Source organism: Vespa velutina, chromosome 16, assembly GCF_912470025.1.
Source record: "Vespa velutina chromosome 16, iVesVel2.1, whole genome shotgun sequence".
Lineage (NCBI taxonomy): Eukaryota > Metazoa > Arthropoda > Insecta > Hymenoptera > Vespidae > Vespa > Vespa velutina.
In genome coordinates this window covers 4,395,159-4,418,346 of record NC_062203.1, presented here as the reverse complement: position 1 = coordinate 4,418,346, position 23,188 = coordinate 4,395,159, and the positions used below count along the sequence as shown (strand labels likewise).

The 23,188-nt window shown below is 31.4% G+C and overlaps 2 protein-coding genes and 1 long non-coding RNA gene across 12 annotated transcripts; all 3 read right to left on the bottom strand.

The window, feature by feature from the left end:
• Positions 1 to 25: 25 nt before the first annotated feature.
• On the bottom strand, positions 26 to 2,871 carry LOC124954683. Its single transcript, XR_007102616.1, has 4 exons — positions 2,380 to 2,871; positions 2,060 to 2,263; positions 1,536 to 1,896; positions 26 to 1,461 (listed from the first exon to the last, which is right to left on the bottom strand). It is a non-coding gene; the product is annotated as an uncharacterized LOC124954683 (long non-coding RNA).
• Positions 2,872 to 4,307: 1,436 nt separating this feature from the next.
• LOC124954681 (autophagy-related protein 9A) lies at positions 4,308 to 10,907 on the bottom strand. 8 transcript variants are annotated; one of them, XR_007102614.1, is made up of 10 exons: positions 10,679 to 10,907; positions 10,070 to 10,238; positions 9,404 to 9,515; positions 8,738 to 9,057; positions 8,115 to 8,578; positions 7,838 to 8,022; positions 6,769 to 7,722; positions 6,286 to 6,660; positions 5,947 to 6,177; positions 4,308 to 5,385 (listed from the first exon to the last, which is right to left on the bottom strand). XR_007102614.1 is itself a non-coding variant. In XM_047507947.1 (9 exons), the coding sequence occupies exons 3-9, from the start codon at positions 9,455 to 9,457 to the stop codon at positions 6,025 to 6,027; spliced, it is 2,505 nt and encodes an 834-aa protein (XP_047363903.1). In that variant the 5' UTR covers positions 9,458 to 9,515; positions 10,070 to 10,238; positions 10,679 to 10,907; the 3' UTR covers positions 4,308 to 6,024. The 8 variants fall into 8 exon arrangements, 6 of the variants coding, with proteins under 6 accessions (XP_047363903.1, XP_047363905.1, XP_047363906.1 ...); XR_007102615.1 differs by having other exon boundaries at positions 5,952 to 6,177; XM_047507947.1 differs by having other exon boundaries at positions 4,308 to 6,177.
• Positions 10,908 to 12,750: 1,843 nt separating this feature from the next.
• On the bottom strand, positions 12,751 to 21,486 carry LOC124954680 (mucin-5AC-like). 3 transcript variants are annotated; one of them, XM_047507945.1, is made up of 10 exons: positions 20,820 to 21,486; positions 17,724 to 17,809; positions 17,199 to 17,532; positions 16,928 to 17,114; positions 16,378 to 16,706; positions 15,844 to 16,168; positions 15,411 to 15,666; positions 15,035 to 15,278; positions 14,254 to 14,968; positions 12,751 to 13,819 (listed from the first exon to the last, which is right to left on the bottom strand). In XM_047507945.1, the coding sequence occupies exons 1-10, from the start codon at positions 20,840 to 20,842 to the stop codon at positions 13,406 to 13,408; spliced, it is 2,913 nt and encodes a 970-aa protein (XP_047363901.1). In that variant the 5' UTR covers positions 20,843 to 21,486; the 3' UTR covers positions 12,751 to 13,405. The 3 variants fall into 3 exon arrangements, with proteins under 3 accessions (XP_047363901.1, XP_047363900.1, XP_047363899.1); XM_047507944.1 differs by having other exon boundaries at positions 15,035 to 15,666; positions 16,378 to 16,578; positions 16,669 to 16,706; XM_047507943.1 differs by having other exon boundaries at positions 15,035 to 15,666.
• Positions 21,487 to 23,188: the final 1,702 nt, after the last annotated feature.

Below are 23,188 nucleotides of genomic sequence, written 5' to 3'. Positions count from 1 at the left end.
ACAAAGGTCATAATTCAATCACAAATTTTTTATTAAAACTCGAGAAGTTTAATTTATTTTCATGGATTTATGACATATTTACAGAAAATTTGTTATTTTCCGATAAGCAACTAATATCATATACAGGCCTCTTTTGACATAACATTGTTTACAATATTTGTTTGATCGATCAATTGAAATATTATAAGTATGCACTTTATGTACATTTGTATTTGTAAATATCTAGAATTTGTCTTTTTACATAGACTTCCAAATGCAAGAACTTTTGTACGGGGTGAAGTTTTAAAAAATTATAGATTTGTATTTCTGTAAATAATGCATGTATATGTAAAAATTGCACTACTATTACAATAAGTAGTATAGAAATGCAAATCTGATCTGTATCTTTGCATATAGACTGTAATAATAAAGAAAAATTAAGAATCGAAGATAAATTAAAGACAATGTAAAGTTGAAAAAACACTCAATAAGTTTCATATTTGTTACTTGTAATAGGGACAGTTTAACGTAGATTTAAAAATTTATATTTAAAAAATATGTTTCAAGAGTGCCTTTAGTCGAATGTTTTGATAGTGGAGTATTCGAAAGAGAAATTTATAGTGATTATATAAATTGTTCATATTAAAAAGTAAAAAAAAAATTTAATTTACCAATATCTAGTAATGTTTCATATGATCATTTTACGTACAGAAGCTAACGTAAAAGACAATTTCTCAAAAAAATTTTTCATTGTAGAGATTGGTTACAGTATTTATAAGGCTATGTTATCTGACACAAATATCTCTACTTTCAGTATCAATTTGGTTGGACTAACAGGAGCGATTTCGCAGTGAATTTTATAAAAGTGCGTTTGGGTTGGCATGTTACGTAAATGGAGTAACGACATATCGATTTATGCATTATACTTACTTATAAATTAAATTTTGCGTTAAACTTAAAAACAACGCAACGTTTAATAACGAAATTGACTTACGGACATTAAGCTTCGTCCAGAACGTAAGTTTTTAGGTAACACAACGCATTTCTAGATGCCAATGAGATTGTAAACGATGAAGATTCGTTCTGGAAGATGTTATACTTCAAAAAGTGAGAAAATTGTCGCAAAAATAAATAAAGACTCGAATAAAGATCTAATCGTCGTTTGATAATTAGATTGATTCTAATGAATTAAATTTAAATCGTCAAATTGATTTTAAAAGATTTCTCTTGTAAATGAGTTATTGGCCAAGAAAAATATTCCTATGATTCTACAGCCTCCATATTTCTTTGATTTGAATTTATGCGACTTTTTTCTTTTCATAAAAACCAAAAGTCATCCCAAGAAATCTCGTTTTAGAATTGTAAAAAGCATCCAAAAAATTGTCAACTGAATCAACTGCAAGCAGCTCCAATGATGAGATTACAGCATTATATCCAAGAATGAGTGCAACGTCTCCGGCGATGTACAGCTTCTCAAGAGAACTATTTTAAAGGAGATTTTTCATTAAGTTATATATACAAATTTTTACAAAAGTTTGATTACTTTTTAAACGTACCTCGTATTTGAGTATTGTAAATGGTGCAGATCCATTACCAAAAGATTGAATTAATGGTACTCTTGGAAAAAATCTTTTAAATATAGTTGATTCTTTGTTACTTCTTTCACATGAACAACAAGCGAATATGAAACCTATGAAATGTTTCTTTGACTGTACAATATCTTTAAAGGCTCTCAACTTATCTTCAATCCTTTCTTTAATACCATAAGTCTATATCCAAAAGTACAGACTTGATATGCTTTTCTGTATCCCTTGTTGTAATAGCAATGTAATCCGTGCCATTTTTATATACACATGCATCATCAACAGAATTACAAATCAATAAATTTTTTACAATTTCATTCTATACAAAAGAACCCTATGAAAAAATTTACAAATATGAATGTGTAATATTATTTTATAAATATTTAAAATAATATCATTATTTAAAAGATCAATAAGATCAAACAGCCATGTAACAATAATTATCGAAAGAAGGAATATAATATTTTATGAATCAATTGTACCAAAAATATACATACTTTGTAAAAATGAATCATTGTTTCCAAGCAATAAAAAAAGAAACATTTAAACTAGAATTAAATGTCAAATATTCTATGATTCCTTTTTTTTTACGTCGTCCCAATTTAGAGGGTGTTATTTTCTCTTTTGCTTTTTGTAATACATGATGGCTCCCTTGTTCTTTTTTTTTTTTCTTTGTTTTATTGACTATTTTCAACCAATATCTATAAATAATTTACATTAGTAACAAATATACTTTGTATGTATGTGCCCTCTTATAATGTACAATAATTATTACATATTTTGTCTATATATTATTAAATGTCTGTTATAATTTTACCTGCAAATCTGTGATGCATTAAATAAATTTAATCCATTTTAACATTTGTAAATAATAAGCAAGACGTCGTTGCTTAAATAAAGCAACGAATTAGATTTAATGTCCATTCTCAATAATATTCATCAATATAATAAAATAAAATATTTCAATTGATTGATCATACAAGTAATGATATTATCGTTAAAAGAGACCATTGTATGATTTTAATTGCTTATGGCAAATTTTCTGCAAATATGTTAGAAATCCATGAAAATATATCAAACTTCTCGAGTTTTAATGTAAAGCATCCTTTTAAATTATGAACTCCGCAGGACAAAGGAATATCCTTGATTCATGCATCCACAACACTACTACCAGAAAGATAATTACACGATAACGCGTATGAAGTTTTATTAATAACAATAATGCTCTTTTGATTGGTCGAATTAATGGATACACTTCCGTAAAACGTGGCAGGAAACTTATCACAAAGGAGACCGGAAGAAGAAAGAACGATTTCGATAATCGAAATCTTTCCGTCGTTCAATCGTTCTCTCGTATTGATCGTGCGCAAACAGCGGATATGTCTCCAATAGGAGACGAGTGATTCGCCATATTTGTGTCGAAAATTTAAATAAATAAATTTTATAAAATACGATATTTTTACTATTTAAGGAGGCATCAAAAATATCTCAGACGCAAATGGAACTTAATATTTTTATCTGAATTCACCAATTTTACGATAATGATGAACTTCAATTGTTTTTTTAATTTTTTTTTTTCTTCTTCAAATATTATCTTATTCTATACTATTAAATGAGAAAGTTTTGCATATCTATGTATAAAAAAAGAAATTTGAATGACATTAAATTAAAAAGCATTTCTTGTCAGTTTTCTTTTTTTTTTTTTTTTTTTTTTTTCGAATAAAAGATTTAATTGAAAGAAGAAAACGAAATAAAAAATTTATATAATCCGTGGACCTTTTTCTTACCTTTCTTTTCTCTTTCTGGAATATTTTCTTTCTCGTCGTTCTTTTCTTTTTTCTTTCATTTATTTATTTGCCTACACTTATGAACTTTCTTTTGTTAATTCACGTAACATGTGAATGTGTACGTCGTTTGTTTTGTAACAATCATTTTTCACATAATAATACATACTAAATTGGATAAATTTAAATTAGAATTTTTTTTATATAAATCCACCAATAATAAAGTTATATTATTTTTTGTAATTTTAAATTACGATCATTTTTAAGAAGCTTTCTAAAAGTCAAACTAGAGGCACTTCGATCGGCTCGGATTGCACGAATCAGAAGATTTCTTCTTGAAAGATTACAACCAATGAGAGATTTTCTGGTATCATAAATAACTTTTCATATGCAAATTAGTAAAATACGTATAACAAGTATTATTTATAAAATAAATCGATAGAAAAAATTGATTTATTTGTCTTTCTTAATTCACTCATTTGCTCTTTAGTATTTATATAAATCAAATATCTTTTTTTAAAGTATTTATTAACGAGTCGACCAATCATTTTCGATCTTATATATGTGTTGCGATCTTCTTTCCCCCTCTCCTCCTAAGTGATTTTCAAATTTCTCAAATTTTCCGCTAACTGTCGTCCTTCTCATTAGAGGTAAAGATCTATTGAAATTTCTTAAGAAACTTATTTTTATTCGTGTTTTATACTCGTAAATTACAGATAACCATTATATATTTGTAACATCTTTTTCTTTCAATGATCACATTTATATAAGACTTGTCTAGCAAAAGATTAATCTTAATTGTGTTAAAAATCGCTTAAAGGGTCAAATTTTTTTTTTCTTTCTTAATAATATCAGAGGGATGAGAGATTAGAAGAGGATTGACAATGGTGCGAGATCTGAAAATGTTCGTCGAACCAAAGAGGGAATCTAAACTTATTTTCGATATTGCTTTTCCCTTTTCTTTCAACGTGTTTTTTTTTTTTTTTTTTTTTTAGTTTACATATGTATACGTATATGTCTATATATATTATATATATGCATGCATATATAATATATATATATACATATATATTCATTCATTTCTTTTTACTAATATACGCGTTAATGACAACCTTTTGATAAATTAAAAAAGAAAAAAAAAGGAAAAAAAAAAAAAAAAAAAACATAAAAATAAATAAATAAAAATAAAAAGAAATAAAAAGAAACAAGGAGAAATTATTTCTCGAGTTTCGTGTTCTTTTTTTCTTCTCTTTTTTTTTTTTTTTCTTTTTTTTTTTCTTTTTTCAAGTTCGTCGTGCAACAATATTTACACTTGTGTCTGAAAGTTGCATCATTTATCTAATGTAATAACGAAGCAGATTAAAAAAAAAAAAAAAAATAAAAAAAAAATAAAAAAAAAAAAAAATTCAATTGCCACGCTTATTAATAGTAGCACAGAGAGCGACGAGATAATTATAAAAAAGATTAAATACAATATATATATATACATATACATATACATATGTATATATATATATATATACATATTCGTCATGCGCTACATAAAACGATATTGTTTTTTATTATTTTCATATGACTAGAGAGAATCGTGGCAATGGAAAAAAAAAAGAAAAAAAAGAAAAAAAAAAGAAAGACAAAAAATCAAAGCCTGTAGATTAATTGCTTACGATATTACGACGTGACAGTCATCACGTTCCTGACGATGATCGTAATACGAAGTTAATCGATGAACAAACGATCCCAAGATAAATATGTATATATATATATCCTTTAAATTATCTTTACCATTGGATCTCGTCGGAGTAACTTTTATCTACTATTCATCATCATTATCATCATCATCATCATCATCATCATCATCATCATCATCATCATCATCATCATCATCATCATCATCATTATCATCATCATCATCATCATCATCATCATCATCATCATCATCATTATCGTTATCATCATCATCATTTTATCTTTCCATGTTAGTGTCTGTCCATCGTTTTAAAGAGCAATTTCGTTTCTTTTCTATAATTTTCTTTTTTCTATAATACGGATTACAAATTTTCAACAACTCGATACACGGGACAAAAATTAACACAAGCGATTATTTCTGACGAATTCAAATCTAAAAAATCACATCAAAATAGGCCCCTTCGCCACGAGCATAGGCATATTTGATCGTTGATCTCGCGCAAAAATCCTTCTTTACATTATATTATAATATCGATACTCGGTTAAATAAATTTATTAAAAAAAAAAAAAAAAAAAAAAAAAAAAAAAAAAAATGTTCACATAGTTAGAAGAATTAAATTTATATAAGGAAAGATAAAGAAAGGAAAAGAAGAGAGAGAGAGAAAGAGAAAGAGAGAGAGAGAGAGAGAGAGAGAGAGAGAGAGAGAGAGAGAGAGAGAGAGAGAGAGCCGGACTATAATATCTCTATTAACTCTCGATCGACTTACGTCTAGAGCGTATTTTTCTATCATAAAATGAATCACGAAATTTTTTACTTCATAAAGAGTCTTAGAGAATAAATCACAAAAAAGATTATAAAAAAAAAGAAAAAAAAAAAAAAAAAAAAAAAAAAAAAAAGAAATTATATATACCTCACATTTTATCTAAATTGAGAAGCATGAATTAACTAGAAATTTCCAATGTGAACACGATCATCAGCGACCGTTACGCTAGGATTCTCTATTATTTCTTATAGAAGAATCTTGATGTAGAAGTAAAGGGGCTCTTTCTTGTCTGACTTCAGGAAGCGTTGCTAATTCTTGGACTGGACTTCGCTGCCACACACTTCTCGTTGCCATTTCTTGATAGCCTCGCCTACGTACCTACAATTTGGTGATTTTGCATTCAACATTAAACAGGTGAGAGAAAGAGAGAGAAAGAGAGAGAGAGAGAGAGAGAAATGAAAAGATAAGTTTTATATATTTATTTACTTGTCTGTGATGAAGCTCGTGCAGGTACAATGTAGATAGTGACATATCAGCTGCAGTTAATTCTATCGGTACCGACAGATCCGTAGTTAATTCATTAGCTGATCCAAAAACGGATGCACCAAGAGATTGATTCGATATGCCTTGTTGCAATCCGTACAAGAATCCTTTATCATTGTGCAACGGACCTTCAGCCTTTCTCAAACCACGACGCACAGGATATGAAATATTATCCGATCTTTGACTGATAGATGCTTCGTCTATTGGGACAGAAGCACCTAAAATACCAGCCTGATTTGTAAACGCACTGCTTATATTCGGAACACTGACTTGATTTATCATCGTGCTTCGAATAATATTTGATACTAAGTCGTTGTACTGTAAAACAATAATTTTCATTATTAGAGTAGTTTTTTCTTTCCTATTTTTTATACATCTTCTCCCTTGTAAAAGATATAAAAGCTTAGTTAAATTTGATTTACTTACTCCAGGTCCTAGACCAGATAAACTATTCAAACTTGCGAGCAATGGGTTTACATCGGTTGGTACACCATTCATTACTTCCTTCTTCGCTCTTTCTCTCAATGCCGCGACAAAGTTTTCTGCGTGACTTGGTGGCTTCCATTCTGGATTCGTTAATGTAAAATGTATCAGCGATAACTCCGTTTTACCATCCTCGGCTTGGGTGTATTGATTAGACATAGGAACGTGTAATTTTCCTGTGTCAGTGATATATCCAGGATTATCGTATCCTGGATTACGATCGTCTATAGGACTTTGAGCAACAGTTTGCCACATTGGATTTCCATGCTTTCGTACATCCATCTGAGCGAAACTACATACGTCACCGACACCAGTTACTTCGATAGTAAAGTTACGATAAAAGTCAACGATATCTAAAGCTCTTTGTCTCATGTGGAAGCACAAAATAAATGGTGTTAATAAAGGGGATATCAATTCTTCCAATAAATGAACAGCACGATATTGGAAGAGTTGAGCTACCTGTGCTCTTGTAGTTTGCATGTGAGCATGACCTCGCCAACTGTCCGGTCTATAATGTGTATGTGCTAACACAGCGGTCAATAATGCCTCTGGACACCATACCAAATTTTCATCGGGTATGAATGCTCTTGAACCAGCTACCATCCCACCCAATATGGTGATAGTTGTTAAAACGTGTTCAACCGTTAAAACATCTTCGTCGTATACCGTCAATATTAATAGAACAGCTAATATACTTCCAGTTACGAATGTAACATTTCTTGCAATAACCGTCATTATAGGTGAAGTAAATATACTCATATACTTCGAAGCTGGACGGTAGGCACGATTTAAACGTGCATTTAATTCGTGATCGAGTTCGTTGAAATGACGAAGATAAAGTCGACCGTACAGAGACCACATTCTTGTTCCCAGAGTACCTGGCTCTCTCTTTATGATCTACAAGTAAAAATGATATTTTACGTAGTATGATATTTGTAAGAAAAAGCTTAATCGGTATTTATTTTAAGGTAGAACGTGCAGGATTTCTTGATCATATTATTTGATGACTCACTTCGGCATAGTTAAAAAATGAATAGAGGATTTGCCACAAGAGAATTAACGGGCACAATACAAAATTTGCTATTCCCACCCATAAAATGTGCTTCGATAATACTCGCGCCAGTTCCTGCCTCTTACATAGTTTTTTATAATCTTCCTTTAGGTGCCAATTATTTTCAAAAGGCGACCATGGCCCCCCTATGGCGAAATGAACAAACAAAAAGGTCGTTGTTGAATTAATTATAATTTCTCCTTACTATAATCTTACACGTATGTGAATTACTACTTACAGAATAAGAGTAGTTCCATATTATATTTCAATCCTCTTGTCATAAAAATGACTTCACCGATAATAGGGACCTTAAGTCGCACAGGTAGCAGCGACTTGTTAATCATAGCCACCATATAATTTTTAAATCTTAATATCCTATGATATATATCTAATTCCGTGAGTTCTCTTTTATGAATACACATTTCCTGTTCTTTTTGAACTTCTCTTACTCTCTTTTGCACTTCGTGCCACGTTAAGTTATCCAAATCACAGTCTTCAATTTTTAATGCTACATTAAAGAATAACTTTATATCCCAAAACTGAGTAAGGTGATAAAGAACTTTAACAGCACGTAAAATCCAAAAAATAGCTGCTACTAAAATGCAAATCCACGTGAACAATCCCATAGAAGCTGTGCATTCTCCCGTTGACAATATGGCATCGTTGATCGATATTTTCTGCGGTTTGTTTATTATTTTATCTCTAAAGGATAAAAAGGATACAAAGATTTTGATAAGATGATAAAGAGAAGAGAAATATCATTATCATATTGTATCATAAGAAATTCATAGTTTGACCATATATATATATATATATATATATATATATATATATATATATATATATATAAAATAAACCTACCTGAATAATACGGAATAATCGACACAATGAAAGAGAAATGTGGAGAAGGTGACTACGAAAATGAATTGTCCTAATTCAAAAACTTCTTGAAGCATCATGCATGCAAAGCCATGCTTTTGATGATAATGATACATTCTAGTGAAGAAAGAATCCAAATCTTCTATATGATTCCATCTCGCTTTGTTTCCCTCTGGTACCACATGTATCATTACACCTGATTCTTGAGGCGTTTCTTCACGTTCGTCGTCATCGTCACCGTCACCCTCGCCCTCGTCGTAAGGCTCGAGCTGTTGATAGCTACCATCCAATACAGTTGTCATCTGTAAATTTTACACGTAAGAAATTGATCTATATAGTTAATAAAATAATCATTAAATGAAATTTACATGGACGATATAGACAGTCATGATTAACGTGCCACAATATATAAAAATGACAGAAAGATCATTAAATAGACTATGAATTTCTCAAGATCAGACATTACATTTACGATAATGGAAAACACTGTTTATTAATATTTTAACCATTGACAGTGTCTTCTATTTTATGTACGACAATAATATCAATATAAATATATTGATAATTGTAACAAAGAATACAATAACAAAAGATACATGCAAACATTTATATATGACATACGATCGAACCTTAGAGATGGAGCCTTACCGTTTTTGCTCTTCGGTTTGGCTCCACACAGGTAATGACGGTATCTCGTTTCATTCTTTCATGTCATTAAGCTTATTTAACTACTGGTGGAAAGTTGCTCCCAAATCTGCATCTAAAATGCAGATTATGAACCAAATATGTTAAGAGGAGGATAGAGATATGGCCATTAAGATGATGGCTTATTCATGGCCATGATTAATTGTGATGATTAATTTCTGTTTAGGTTTTTGCCAATAGTACATTAAAACAAAACTTTTTGTAGAAGATCTCGATACGATGCAATTTATAAATAACCATACGATTTTTGACGTCTTTCTAATGGCTAATATCAGCTGTAATAAAACTTCATAAACCTAATATTGCTAATGCTTTGCTAATAACAATGAGGAAAGATAAGAAAAAAGAAAAGAAAGGAGAAAGGGTAAGAATGGGGAGGGAGGGTGAGAGAGAGAGAGAGAGAGAGAGAGAGAGAGAGAGAGAGAGAGAGAGAGAGAGAGAGAGAGAGAGAATGAGAGAAGAAATAATTTTGATGAAAGAAGGAAAAAGAAATAAAATATACGACGATAACAAAAGGAATTGAAATGCTTGGAGTCAATGGACTAACCACGAGTCAAGCCATTTTATTATACCTAATGCTAATGCTATCGTATTTAACAGCAAAGTCACCTTTATAAACACGATAGACTCTATCGCTCATTCGACCAATAGCTTATCCATGCTCCTACTTTCTGATTTGCAAAGAAGACAATATCATCGGTCCTTCTTCCTCCTCTCATGATGTTTATTTTCTTAATGTAAATGTACAAACAGGTAGGCTATTTTGTCTTGTCAAAGTCTGTAATCGAAAATGTAAATGACTAAAGCAGCAAGAAGAAAGAAGATACTCTTGGAGAGATATTTCGAAGAAATGCTTTATTGCAATACCCATTTGATCAAAATGATAACGATCGAAGAACAAAGAAAATAAATGGATTTAGGATTGTCATGCTGAAGATGTCGAAACTGGGAAACGCTCGATGCGTCGTTTCTCCGAAATTTGTCGATTAGAATAAAAAAAAAGGTATAATCTCGTAGGATTTCCAATCGAAAAGAATAAAATACCAGGCTATAACCTCGCGTTGTTCCTTGGATCGTCGCTACGTCTCAATATTAACGTGTGACCTTTATCTCGACGAAAATAGATACGTTGAAAAATGTAGAAACGAAATTGACGCGTATGTTTGGTAACACAGCTGATCTTCATAAACAAAGCGTGTAAGCAGCTATTCCTCGTACCTTACTCGACGTCTTTCCGAGCTGCTTTCCTCGAGAGCTGACAAGTGCTTTATTCACATCGAGCAGATCCCTCGTGAATCGACACTTACATGTTGACTGACTCTTAATGTATTCTTCACCGCTAATTTAGACATTTGATCGTTAAGAATGCTTAGCTCCGTCCTTCGACTTCACCATCTTTGCTGACGCTTTCTTTTATTTGTAGTTCACTTTGAACCGTTCGCCGCGAACCTAACGGTAGAACGAGGAACTATTATTCATTGCCGCGCCATTGTTCTACCAATGAGAATCCATCAAGTTGATACGAAAGATTTCATTCTTATCTTCCATATAGATACTCGAATATATATGTATCGTACATACATATGCGTATATTTCATGATATTAAAAATTAACAATTAACAATTAACGATTAACAATTAAATATTTAATTTTTTTCATTCAATAATTAAACGTTAATCGTATATCTTCGATCATTAATTCGATCAATGAAATTAATTTCTTTTTTTTTTTTTTTTTCTATATATATTTTTCTTCTTTTATACAGAATAATCGAGTAACACTGCTAATCATTGACGAATCTTTTCGTAGATTCGTAGATATGCACATTGACGTTGAAATACTTTGTGGACACGCTGCTGTGAATTATTCGCGCATTAATTGTTAAATCATTTTTAAAATCACCGTTGAAAAAAAAATTAAAAAAAAAGAAAAAGAAAGAAAAGAAAAAACCAAAAAAAAAAAGAAAGACAAAAGAATTCTCGATCAGTTCACATCCTGATAAAACTATTATCATCTAATTCCTATCGTTTTGATTAATATTAATTTTTTTAGTTCACGACGATGGATATAATTCAATCGTTTATTGTTAAATAAGTAATTTAATTATTTTAATATATGATTACACACACACATTATGAAAATTTAATCGTTATTCCGATTGATAATGAAAGATTTTAATCGTAATCGTTTATCTTGAAATCAAATTGAATATTACCCAACACTTGCTCGAGTATCACGGTAGTTTAAATGTTGGAGAAAGTTTTTGTAATCTATCATCTTTTACGTATTAAAATACGCATATATATATATATATATATATATATATATATATATATATGCGTATGCGTGCGTTATTTCTGAAAGTATTACCTTAAAGAAACACTTTTCTCTTTTTAATTATATACGGAACATACGAGTTTGATATATACATACGCATACATATATGTATATATCTAACACGCGTAAATAATAGTTTACATAGATTTAATAGCAATATTTACAGAGTATTCTCATGGAACATGGCTTACAAAAGTATCGTATTGCTGAAGGGGAGGAGGCCGGGACGAGGGGTAGGCGCACGTAATTTTCTTTTTTGTTTTTTTTTTCTTTTTTTTTTTTTTCATTTACTATGCGTGTTAATGTTACACGCTTTCGTTAATCATTTATAGCGCGAATTACAGCATGACCACACGAGCGTAGATTATCAAAATATTATACGTATTAATAATACGCGTCGGATGGAATAGTAAAGAGCTCGCCTTTATCGTTGATATCTTACGAATGTATATTATGTGCGTGTCTTTATTCGTGTATATGTGTACGTTATATATGCGACACGTTTTTTTTTAATTCGTGATGTTGATTATACATAACGATGAGGTCATTTCAAATGAAAAAGGAACAAAAAAAGAAATGATTTATAAGTAATATGTATATATAAAAAAAAAAAAAAAAAAAAAAAAAAAACAACGAAGTTATAAAGGTCATCTTTGCTGTGTTACATGTAGTTTGACCTCTTAACTTTGATATTCAAATAAGCACGATATATTTCTATCTTTGTGTTTAACACGTGTCTGTATATGTGTGTGTGTGTGTATGTATGTGTGTATGCATGTACGTGTTTGTGTCTGCACACGTTGAAGATACGACAGTAGGGAATGGATAAATAGTTTTACAAATAGGCGCCCACGATCGATTGAATTCCTCTATCGAGTTGAACAAAAAGGTGCAGCGAATGTCTAAGAACCTATAAAGGTTACTGGATGCTCTATCCTACCTTTTTAGAAAAAAAAAAAAAAAAAAGAAAAAAAAAAAAGAAACGAGAAGATGGTTAGAGTTATTGCATTAAACGAATTGCACGATAGGAAACGAATGAAACGTTTATCTTAGGAATGATTTTCATCTCTCAACTATATATAATCAGATAAATTATAAAATGGCTTAACCTCGTCGCTCGTCGATAACATCGATTATATTAATTTAAATGACTTGTTACGAAACTTAAGTTAGAGGGGTTTCGTAAAGGTTCGAAAGAAAAAGAAAAAAAAAAAAAAAAGAAAAAAGAAAAAAAAAGGAGAAATAACAATGTAGCTACCATCTTGGTGTTTCCGTCCAAGTAGCGATCGATCTAAATAATTAATTGAAGAAAAAACAAAAAGAAAAGATAAAAAAAAAAAAAAAGACAATTAATATCCTTGGACCGAAAGCAAGAGCTCGATGATTATTACAGGATAATTAATATATAATACATATCGATACTACATATATGTATGTAATGATTTAGATTTAATCGATGATTTTTATCGATCTTATTTCTCGCTACTTGGATCGTCGTCTCGTTAACAACGCGATATTAGATATATCGTCGTTGCTATTGTTATCATCATCATCATTATTATCATCATCATCATCATCTTTATCGTTATCATCGATTGTCTGGGTTATCTACTCTCGAGAGACTATTTGACCTGGACGTCTTGGTGCTATCCTACGTCTCGATGCAAGCAAACCACCGAAACCTCTAGTTTCTTCGTGTTTTGTACTGGCAGCCGTGCTGGACTCAGCCGAACTCGAAGATTCTGTCGCTTGTTCGTTATCGGCAGAGACCGCACCAGCCGATCCAGTCTCCTCTTCAGAAGTTTCTTCTTGACTGTTTGTCTGTTGAATAACTGGTGGTGCCTCCGTTACGGTTGGTTTTCTACGCGGTAATAAAGGTGAACGTCTCGAAGCTGCAACCGGCGATGGCCCCTTAGTCGTTGCTTTTGGATGTATCTGAAGTCGATTTCTGTTTCTGAGTTTGTTTAATGGATTGACCGTCGTTGGTTTTAATGCCAACGGAGGATTCGTCTCAGCAGGCGCCTACGTGACGACAATAATTCGTTCTTAGAATGTGAAGTTTATCTCATATTTATTTCTCTCTCTTTCTCTCTCTCTTCTAAGAAATAGTTAATTCTCTTTCGTGACTGGCGACGTTTAAGAAGGTCGAAAGATTAAAAGTGTTCGAGAGTCTCTTCGTCGATGACATTTCGAAAGGCCATCCAGTGAAAGTCGACTCGAGAGAGAGAGAGAGAGAGAGAGAGAGAGAGAGAGAGAGAGAGAGAGAGAGAGAGAGAGACAGAACTTTGTGTTGGATAATGACATCATCGTCTTATATATTCTTATATTTAATCTTTGTCCAATATCTCGTGTTTCTTTCGAGAATATCAAGTAATCTCGAGAAGTAAAACAAAGAGACTATTTCGACGATGAAATTCATCAATATACTCGAAAATTAAATCTAATTATCAACTAACCTCATGTGTTTCTTCCTCAGTCCCTTCTCCAGCTGGCTCTTCGACAGATCCTTCGGCTACTTCCTCTGGTGCACTAGTCGTAGATGTACCTAGAGTAGTAGCTTGGCCTGGTTTCTGTCTTAAATTCAATCTTCCAGCCGGTGGTCTAACTATAGGTAATCTACCTGGTCCTCCGACACTTCCAGATCCTGGTAGTCTTGAACGTACAGCAGGTTTTAATGGCGACAATGACACTGTACTGACAGTTGCACTTTCTGCTGTTGGACTTTGTCCACTTTCTTCTTGACTGTCTTCACTGGATTGACTGGTGGTTGATGGGGCTGTGGTAGGTCTTCCACGTTTTCGATTGATGTTCAGTTTGTTGAAAGAAGGACGTGAAATTCCTGATGGTCCGGCTGAAGAAGCGCCATTATTACTGGCACTACTGGTGCCAGTGGTAGGTGATGACGTCGTCGAGACACTTCGAGAACCAACCGTACTACGGAATCTTCCACGTGACGAACCACTAGGCTTCTCAGCTGCCACAGAACCTACTGATTCCTTCTGAACAGCGTCCTCCTCGACCGGCTGTTGTTGTGACGTCTTTTGACCAGGTCTTGGTCTTTTAAATCCACCACCGTTTGATGATCCTCCGAAACGATTTCGTGTTCTCTGTGTTGGCTCTACCGACGATGCTTCCGTCGTACTCGTTGGATTACCATTACTCGACTTAAATCTAAATATTAAAAAGAAACGTCAATGAAGTTGATATTAATAAATGATCGAGTAAATTTTTACCGACCTATTTCTATTTCCAACTCCACCACCTGATACTCCAGGACGACGGAATTTGCCTCTGCCAATTGGACTTGATACAGTGGTAGTAGGAGCTTCTGTCGTCGTAGTTGTCGTGGTAGGTTCGGTGGTAGTCGTTGTTGTAGTAGGTGTTGTAGTACTCGTCGTCGTCGTCGTCGTTGTTGTCGTTGTCGTAGTCGTACTTGTTGTACTTATAGATGTAGTACCAATCGTAGGATCGGTCGAACCTGCTGTTGTCCCAGAAAAGTCAGTCGTTGTAGGTAATAAATCTGTTGAGCCATCGTCTTCAGAAATGATCGAAGTCGTGGAATCAACCGATTCGTTCGTTTCATTTCCAGGCATATCTACTAAGTTGGTTTGACCTTGTAAAAATGCATAAAGATCCAGAGCTACTTTGTCCATTGCTGAAGGATACTCGGTTGTCATAGCAGTTTCGGTAGTAATCGCATTTGTACTGGTGTATGCCGGTGAAGATAAATCCGTTTCCTCGGATCCTTCTTTTTCTTCAATCGACGTTTTCTCTTTGGAAATTTCAAGGGATGGGACACTTTCTTCGTCCGCTTCTTCCTCCTCGCTGGACACTTTAGAGGATTGATCTTTGTTCAATTCTAATTCAGCCTGAGAAAAAAATCAAATAGAAGTATTTATTTCTTTTTTTATGATAAAGATTGAAATTTTACTTGCCGAAAGTCAATTCGTATGTTTTAATTCTTTTTCTTTTTTTTTTTTTTTTTTTTTTTTATTATTATTAAAATTCTCATTATCATTGTTTATAAATTGTATCGTCAGTTATACCTCAGGAATGGTAGTAACAGGACGTCTTCTGGATAAAGGTGTAACAGGCGGTGGATTCTCAGAGACATCTTCGATATCTAGAGGTTCTTGAATCCTATGTCTTCCACGTCCTCTTGTAGTCACCGTTTTCTCTTCTGTACCTGTATCTTCGTTAGGTGTCACACCGAGAAATCTTACCGGTCCTTTAGGCAAAACCTGAGGAAATTCTGGTCCTTCCTGATGAGTTCGAAAACTACTAGAATCAACGAGATCTAAACCAGGTCTTGGACGATTTCCACGTGATCTAGTTGCTTCCGTTGTGCCTGTATTGTGATTCGATCGTGATCTACGAACACATAGAGACCCATCTACTAATTATCCTCAAATCATTAGATTTTTCATATTGATCATTTGCAATTTATCAAATTAAATAATAAATCAATCAGTTAAAATGTCGAGTGGGTCAAAAGTTTCTAAGTGATAAAAAAAGTCAATGACCCCTTTTCAAAAAATTTCGAGCTCGTAACTTTTCTTACAAAAATTGATTCAATTTACCTCGGTGGAAATCTGGTATTAGCTGGTAATCTTTCCTCAGAGACATCGTCCGTTTCAACGAGTTGCCTTCCCCTGTTCCCATTTCTATTTGGGATGACCTCATTGGTAGCTGGTTCAACCGTGCTGCTGCTTCTATCAACCGCGCTGTATTTGCTTCTGTTGTTGCCGCTTTGACCGACTCTCCTTGGGGATGACGTTGTTCTAGAATTTACGTCGTAATTGTTCGTCACTTCTGTACCGGACGTACCAGCTTTATTTTCATCCTCCTCGTCGTAATAATAATACACATACTCGTATTCGTAATCCTTTCCATTAGGTCCTTTCTTCACCTATACCAAAGAGAGATAGAAAAAGAGAGAGCAAGAGAAAGAAAGAAAGAGAAAGAGAGAGATAGAGAGAGAGAGAGAGAAAGAGAGAGAGAGAGAGAGAGAGAGAGAGAGAATGATCGAATGATTGAAATATACGTTATCAAATGTTAACATTAATTTATATATTTGAATAGGTATAAATTGAAAATAAATTGTTTTTTTTCATCTATTACAATATTTACCTGAATACGGGAATTTGTACCAGCTGGTACCAGACTGACGTCACTCAAATCATCGAAATGTCTATCGGAGAAGGAAGCATAAGCATCCTTGCCATCCTGACGAATAATATTAACAGGGACGAAATCGAACGAACGAGTTTCTCGTGACGTTGTCAAAATTGGCATCATTGTGGTTGGGTATTCGTTACTGAAACATAATTCGTTTAATCCTTTAATATCAAACCTAATAAATTTATATTCGAATAATTTTTAAAGATTAAATTAAATTTACCTGACATAAACTCCTGGAAGAATCGAATCCTTTTGACGATTGACAGTCGTTCGATGTGAATCAACTTTCTTGATACCATCTTCTTCTAAAACGCCAGTATTACTAAAATTTTCAAGTTCGACACGAGCTTGCCTCTTCGTTTCTAATTTATCCAATCCATCGTCATTAGTAGGATCTAATGTCTCAATCCCTTTGCTATCCGAATATTCCAATTTCAAATTAACTTTTTTCAAATTTTTCGTATCTTTTGAAAACGTCTTCTTCTCCTCGATACTTTCTTCATCGTCAATAGGCCTTACCAAGTCGTCTGGTATTTTATGTGACGTTATGAACTCTGAAATATGAACATTCTTTTTTTTCTCTCTCTCTTTCTCTCTCTCTCTCTCTCTCTCTCTCTCTCTCTTTTACTTTTGCTCTCTCCTTCTCTTTTTTATTTTTTTTCTTTTTTTTTTTTTTTTTTTAATTTTGCTCTTACTAACTCTTACGAATTCCGACATTTTTTTTTTGTTTCAATATTTTTATTACCTTCGATTGGTACCAATGTTTTTGTATCTCCTTGTTTGCTTCCGGACGTCTTCGATGCTTGACCGTGTGCAATAATGCAGCATATTCTATGAAAAATTACTATAATTATTATATAAATATATTACTATAATTAAGACTGTGATTAAGAATACATATATATATATATATATATACATAGATAGATAGATAAATAGATCGATAATATTAAATATATATTAGGAAAGAGGAAGGGAGAGAGAAAGAGAGAGAGAGAGAGAGAGAGAGACCGGATGCAAAACGGAATGCTCGTAGTTAATGTACTGAGAATGACGGTATAGTGATCGACACGACACATAGTGAAAGTTTAGTTCAGCTTTTGCCACAGGCTGCATCAGAAAGGCCACGTTCTCTCTAAGAGAATTTCTTCTTTACGAATTCAACCGTGTCTTCTATTCTTTCTTTTTTTTTATTTTTTTTAAATGTCTTATTTTATTTCATTGTAATCTTTTTTATTTTTTATTGATTTATCTCTATCTCTCTCTCTCTTTCTCTCTCTCTCTCTCTCTCTCTCTCTTTCTCTTCTATCTTGTTGAAAGATATGATGCGAATTGTTCATAATTTTGGTTCCATCGTAAAACGAAATTAATTAAAGGAGATTGGAAGAGAATTCCTGTAATTGGAGTAGAAAGCGAAGGTCTTTCGTAAATTCGTCCTCGTCCTCAATTTAATCTCAAGGTCTTTCGGATGAATGACTTTTGTGAATTTAATTTGGATCATTTGGAACAATCTATATATATATAGGTGTATATAAAAGTATATATATATATATATATATATATATATCTATATATAGTGCAATAGATGCTGTAATAAATGGTATTAATATACTAGTTATTTCTATACTATTTTAATAGTATTATATCAATAGTATTATAATAACTCTTTTAATATATATTAGAGTATACTATTAACGTAATAAATTAATAAATATAGATATACATACATATAGTTAATCATTTCATACATATATATATATATATATATATATATATATATATATATGAAACGTGTGTAAATAGTGTGTGTAAATGTGTGAAATGTGTGTGTGTAAATAGAATTCTGACAAATCAAATGATAGATAAAAATGATTGAGGATCAAGTATCTTTTGCCAATCGATATTGCATTTACAAGGTCGATCGGTTACGATCGATTTCTTTGTTCGCTATCGTTCGACGAAGGATAGCAACTCGCTAAATTAGCCCTTGTGTCTTTCAACTTTTCGGCAAGGTCCGTAAAAAAAAAAATAAATAAAAAAAAGAAAGAAGGAACAAACAAACAAAAAGAAAAAAGAATTAACGGAACAGAAAAAGAAAATCTGTATATATGTCTTATTCATTTACTAAGTCAATCAATCTTCTAATAATCTACTAGAATCTATCTAATATGAAAAATGACTTGCTAAAAGTACGTTTGTAAACGTTTATAATTATTTGTATATATATATATATATATCTATGTGTATGTATCTATGTGTTAGAAACATGACGAAAAGTGTTTGCGACACTCGTTAAACCGCTCGCTGTTGTCCGATTCAGTCGTTCCGTCTGGCCGATTCTTCCGGTTCGCAAAGAGCTCGTGTACCTACGCGTTTTAGAACGCATATATATATATATATATATATATATATATATATATATAGCAGGTGGAAATACTAGTTTTATTATTATACCATATGCTTTTTCTCTATCATGATGTTAGAATGATTATGAATTATTATAATACGAAGGGAAATAAATAATAACATTTAAATCGAATTATTACAAATTATTGTAACGTATTATATTATTATTAGATTCTAATTTACTATGGATATTTCAAAATAAATATATATATATATATATATAACTTATATAGAAATATATATATATATATAAACTGTGAAATCGTATGGGAGAAAGCTGTAGCTTCTATTATAAACATACATATAACTATCTATGTACACGAGAGTATACTCTCTTCACATGAATATTTCCAGTGACACGAAACCGTTAACTTACGTAAGTTATAATATTACCACATTGAAGTGAGTCTTCGATAAGACTTAGGTAAGTAATTGTCTATGTATTATCATGCGTGTGCGTGATATATATACATATATATGTGTTTGTGAATTCATATGTGTGAGTCTCATTGTTGTGATAATAAAAAATATATTACTGAGATTAAATGACTATGTAATGAATATCTTGTAAAAATAAGATATATTTTATTTATTTTATTAGTTAATTTTCTTTTCAGACGTAAGATAATATTTTACCAGTACGATCTGTCTGTGTTACCAACAACTTTCTTTTCAGTACTGTCTCGGTACATATGGTCGTTTCGATCATCGAATTGATCTCAATTTATATGAAAATATTTTTAAATTGAAAATATATGTATATATATATATATATATATATTTGTTTTTTTTTTAATTTTATAATTATCGAATTTATTTTCTTCTTTACTTTTATTTTTTTATTTTCTTTCATCATTTTGCTCGTACATATGGTCGTTTTAATCACAACGAAAAAAATCAATTCCAATTGGACGAATGATCTTTTGAAATCATTTTCTAAACTTTATTTTCTCATAAAATGAAATTGATTTAAGTTTCCACATAAATCAATCAATTACTTTACATTCTAATTTCTCTTATTTCTTACTTAAGATCTATCAATCGAGACGCCATAATAATTTAGGACAGAAACGACGTTCTCCGTTTCGATTCGATACGATCGACCAAACGTTCGATTATTTTCCTCTCGAAACGTGAATACCTAATCAACCTTTCACTTTGTAAAACTTGTCCGAAAGTGAAGTAAACATATATTTTTTTTTAAATTTTCGTCACTCACACACAGGAACATACGCATATATATATATATATATATATATATATATATATATATACAGGTAAAGATACACTCGAGATGAAAAATGAGAAGGAGTGAGGATTAAAATATAAAAAAGAGAAAAAGTAAAAAAAAAAAAAAAAAAAGAAAAAAGAAAACAAACAAAATTAAAATGAGAAAATTTCATATCCGAAGGCACCGAATCATCGTCGTACTCACAAAAGAACGTTTATCAGCCACATGTCTGCACAGCACACTTTCTTCTTTCTCCTTTTACTTTCTTCTTCCTTTTCTTTCTCACAAATCTCTTAACAATTTGTTTCGTTATTTTTTTTTTCTTTTTCTTTTTCTTTTTTTTTTTTTTTAGATAAATGCTATTTAATTTTTTTTAATTATATTCTTCCAACATATGTATGTATGTGTGTATATATATATATATATATATATGTATATACATGTATATATACATATATATTTTATTTTTTAAGTGAATGAGGTCTTTTGAAAACACTCCTTCGTATATATCCCGTTTTCTTTCCTTTTTCTTTTCTTTCTTTTCTATTTTTTTTTTTTTTTTTTGGCGTCTTCGTCACCGTACAACACACGCGATCATCGCTGTTATCTCTCGATCGAGATCATTAGCGAGATATTTGATTTGTTTTCCTCTTTGTTTCGTCTCTGTCGTTGAGTACGCGCGACTTCGACGTACGGTTCGCGAAAGAAAACGAATGATTTTCTCGTGGAGATCTTGGATCATACACGCGCGCACATACACGCACACACACACACACAACATACACAAATAAACAAACACACACACATATACTCGAGATAGATAGAGAGAGAGAAAGAGAGAGAGAGAGAGAGAGAGAGAGAGAGAGAGAAAGAGAGAAAGATAGATAGAGGGAAAGGAGAGAGGAGGGAGAAAAGTGAAAAAAGAGTGAGAAAGGGGAAGGGAAATGTAATAGTGATGATGATAATAATAATAATAATAATAATAATAATAATAGTAATAATAATAATAATAAAAAAAGAAAGAAAGAAAGAAAGAAAGATACGTTCAGTCTCGGAGTAAAAGTAAGAGGTAGTCGGAGAACGTGGTGGTGAGGGTATGAGAACGGCGGCAAAGGCAGACCTCTACTTATACGACACCCACCACGGCCACCTGGATACACCCCACCAGTGCAATGAAAACTGGACACCACGTAGCTCGAACTCGACTTCGATGTACACGAGAGAAAAGGAGAGATCCTTTATGCTTCTAAACTCCCTACTATCTATCACAGTTAGCATCGTTCTTATATTCGTTTTGAAACGTTTATTGTTATTATTGTTATTATTATTATTATTATTATTATTATTATTATTATTATTTGTGTTATTATATATTCTATATCTATATCTAATATATTATATACTTTATATATAAACAGTGTTTTATGTTGTATATATACGTCTGTATAACATACTACATTGTTTATTACATCGTTAATGTATAAGCATAATATAGAGTATATTTGATTGGTGTACTACAATGAATTTAATTATGGATAATGTTCGTTGTAAAATTTAATTAATTTTCTTTTTTTTTTTTTTTTTTTTTTTTTTTTTTTTTTTTTTTTTCATGAATGCATGTTAAATCGTAAAATATGACTAATTGTTTGTGAATATATGTTATATAGTGGAAAAAAAAATTCATTACTGAATCTATTGTAAAATTACTCATGCATTGTATTGTAAAATAGAATTCATTATCAACGATTTCATTAGAAAATAATAGAATTCATTATTAATTTATACGTTATATTACTTATACGTTTCGTTGTAAAAAAAAAAAAAAAAAAAAAAGAAAAAAAAAAGAATTTCACTGTCAATGAACTTACATTACGTTGTAAAATTTACTTTTAAGGACCGCGTAAATATAACAATGCAATTGGACGTATTTACTACTTTTTTTCTTTTTTTTTTTTTTTTTGTTGATACAATTCTAAGTAGACTTTAGCATATTAAACGCTTTCACAATAAGCAACAACATGAGAATTAGCTAATGTAAATATGCGAGAAAAGTTGATGGTACGATGGTCGTCGTTGGTAATCGTTAAAAAGAAGAGTTGAGTAGTTACCAGAAATGTCCGCAAAGCCTTGAAAGAAAAAAAACGCGAGTGAAAAGCAAAGCTTCCGTTATTGATGATGGCTAATACTTAGTAAACTTTGCAAAATACAGGAAAAACATTATATACTGTATGAATGTGTGTACTTAAAAGATATTACAAAGTTTTTTATTAATACGATTAATTATTTTCCCTATTTATTATTTTCGTCTTTTATTAATACGATTTTTTTTTCCATCTATACCTAATATTATTGATACTTAATTTTTAATTTAAATTAGTTTGTCATGTCAAAGGATTAGATTATCTTTTTAAGATATTCAACAATATCGAATATTTATATTATATATTTAATATTCGTTAAATCTATTTTTTCTTCCTCTCTTTTTTTATAATATTATTGATAATGAATTTCTAATCGTGATTTATTAGCAGTCGGATGATTAGAATTCTTCGCATATATTAATGATTACCTAC

Coding starts and splice junctions, on each gene's coding strand:
- LOC124954681 (XM_047507947.1), bottom strand. CDS start 9,457: ATGAAACGAGATACCGTCATTACCTGTGTGGAGCCAAACCGAAGAGCA. Junction 9,058..9,403: donor CAAACCGAAGAGCAAAAACG/GTAAGGCTCCAT, acceptor TAAAATTTACAG/ATGACAACTGTATTGGATGG. Junction 8,579..8,737: donor GATTATTCCGTATTATTCAG/GTAGGTTTATTT, acceptor TTTATCCTTTAG/AGATAAAATAATAAACAAAC.
- LOC124954680 (XM_047507943.1), bottom strand. CDS start 20,842: ATGTGGCTGATAAACGTTCTTTT. Junction 17,533..17,723: donor AACATTGGTACCAATCGAAG/GTAATAAAAATA, acceptor TTCATATTTCAG/AGTTCATAACGTCACATAAA. Junction 17,115..17,198: donor CTTCCAGGAGTTTATGTCAG/GTAAATTTAATT, acceptor ATTATGTTTCAG/TAACGAATACCCAACCACAA.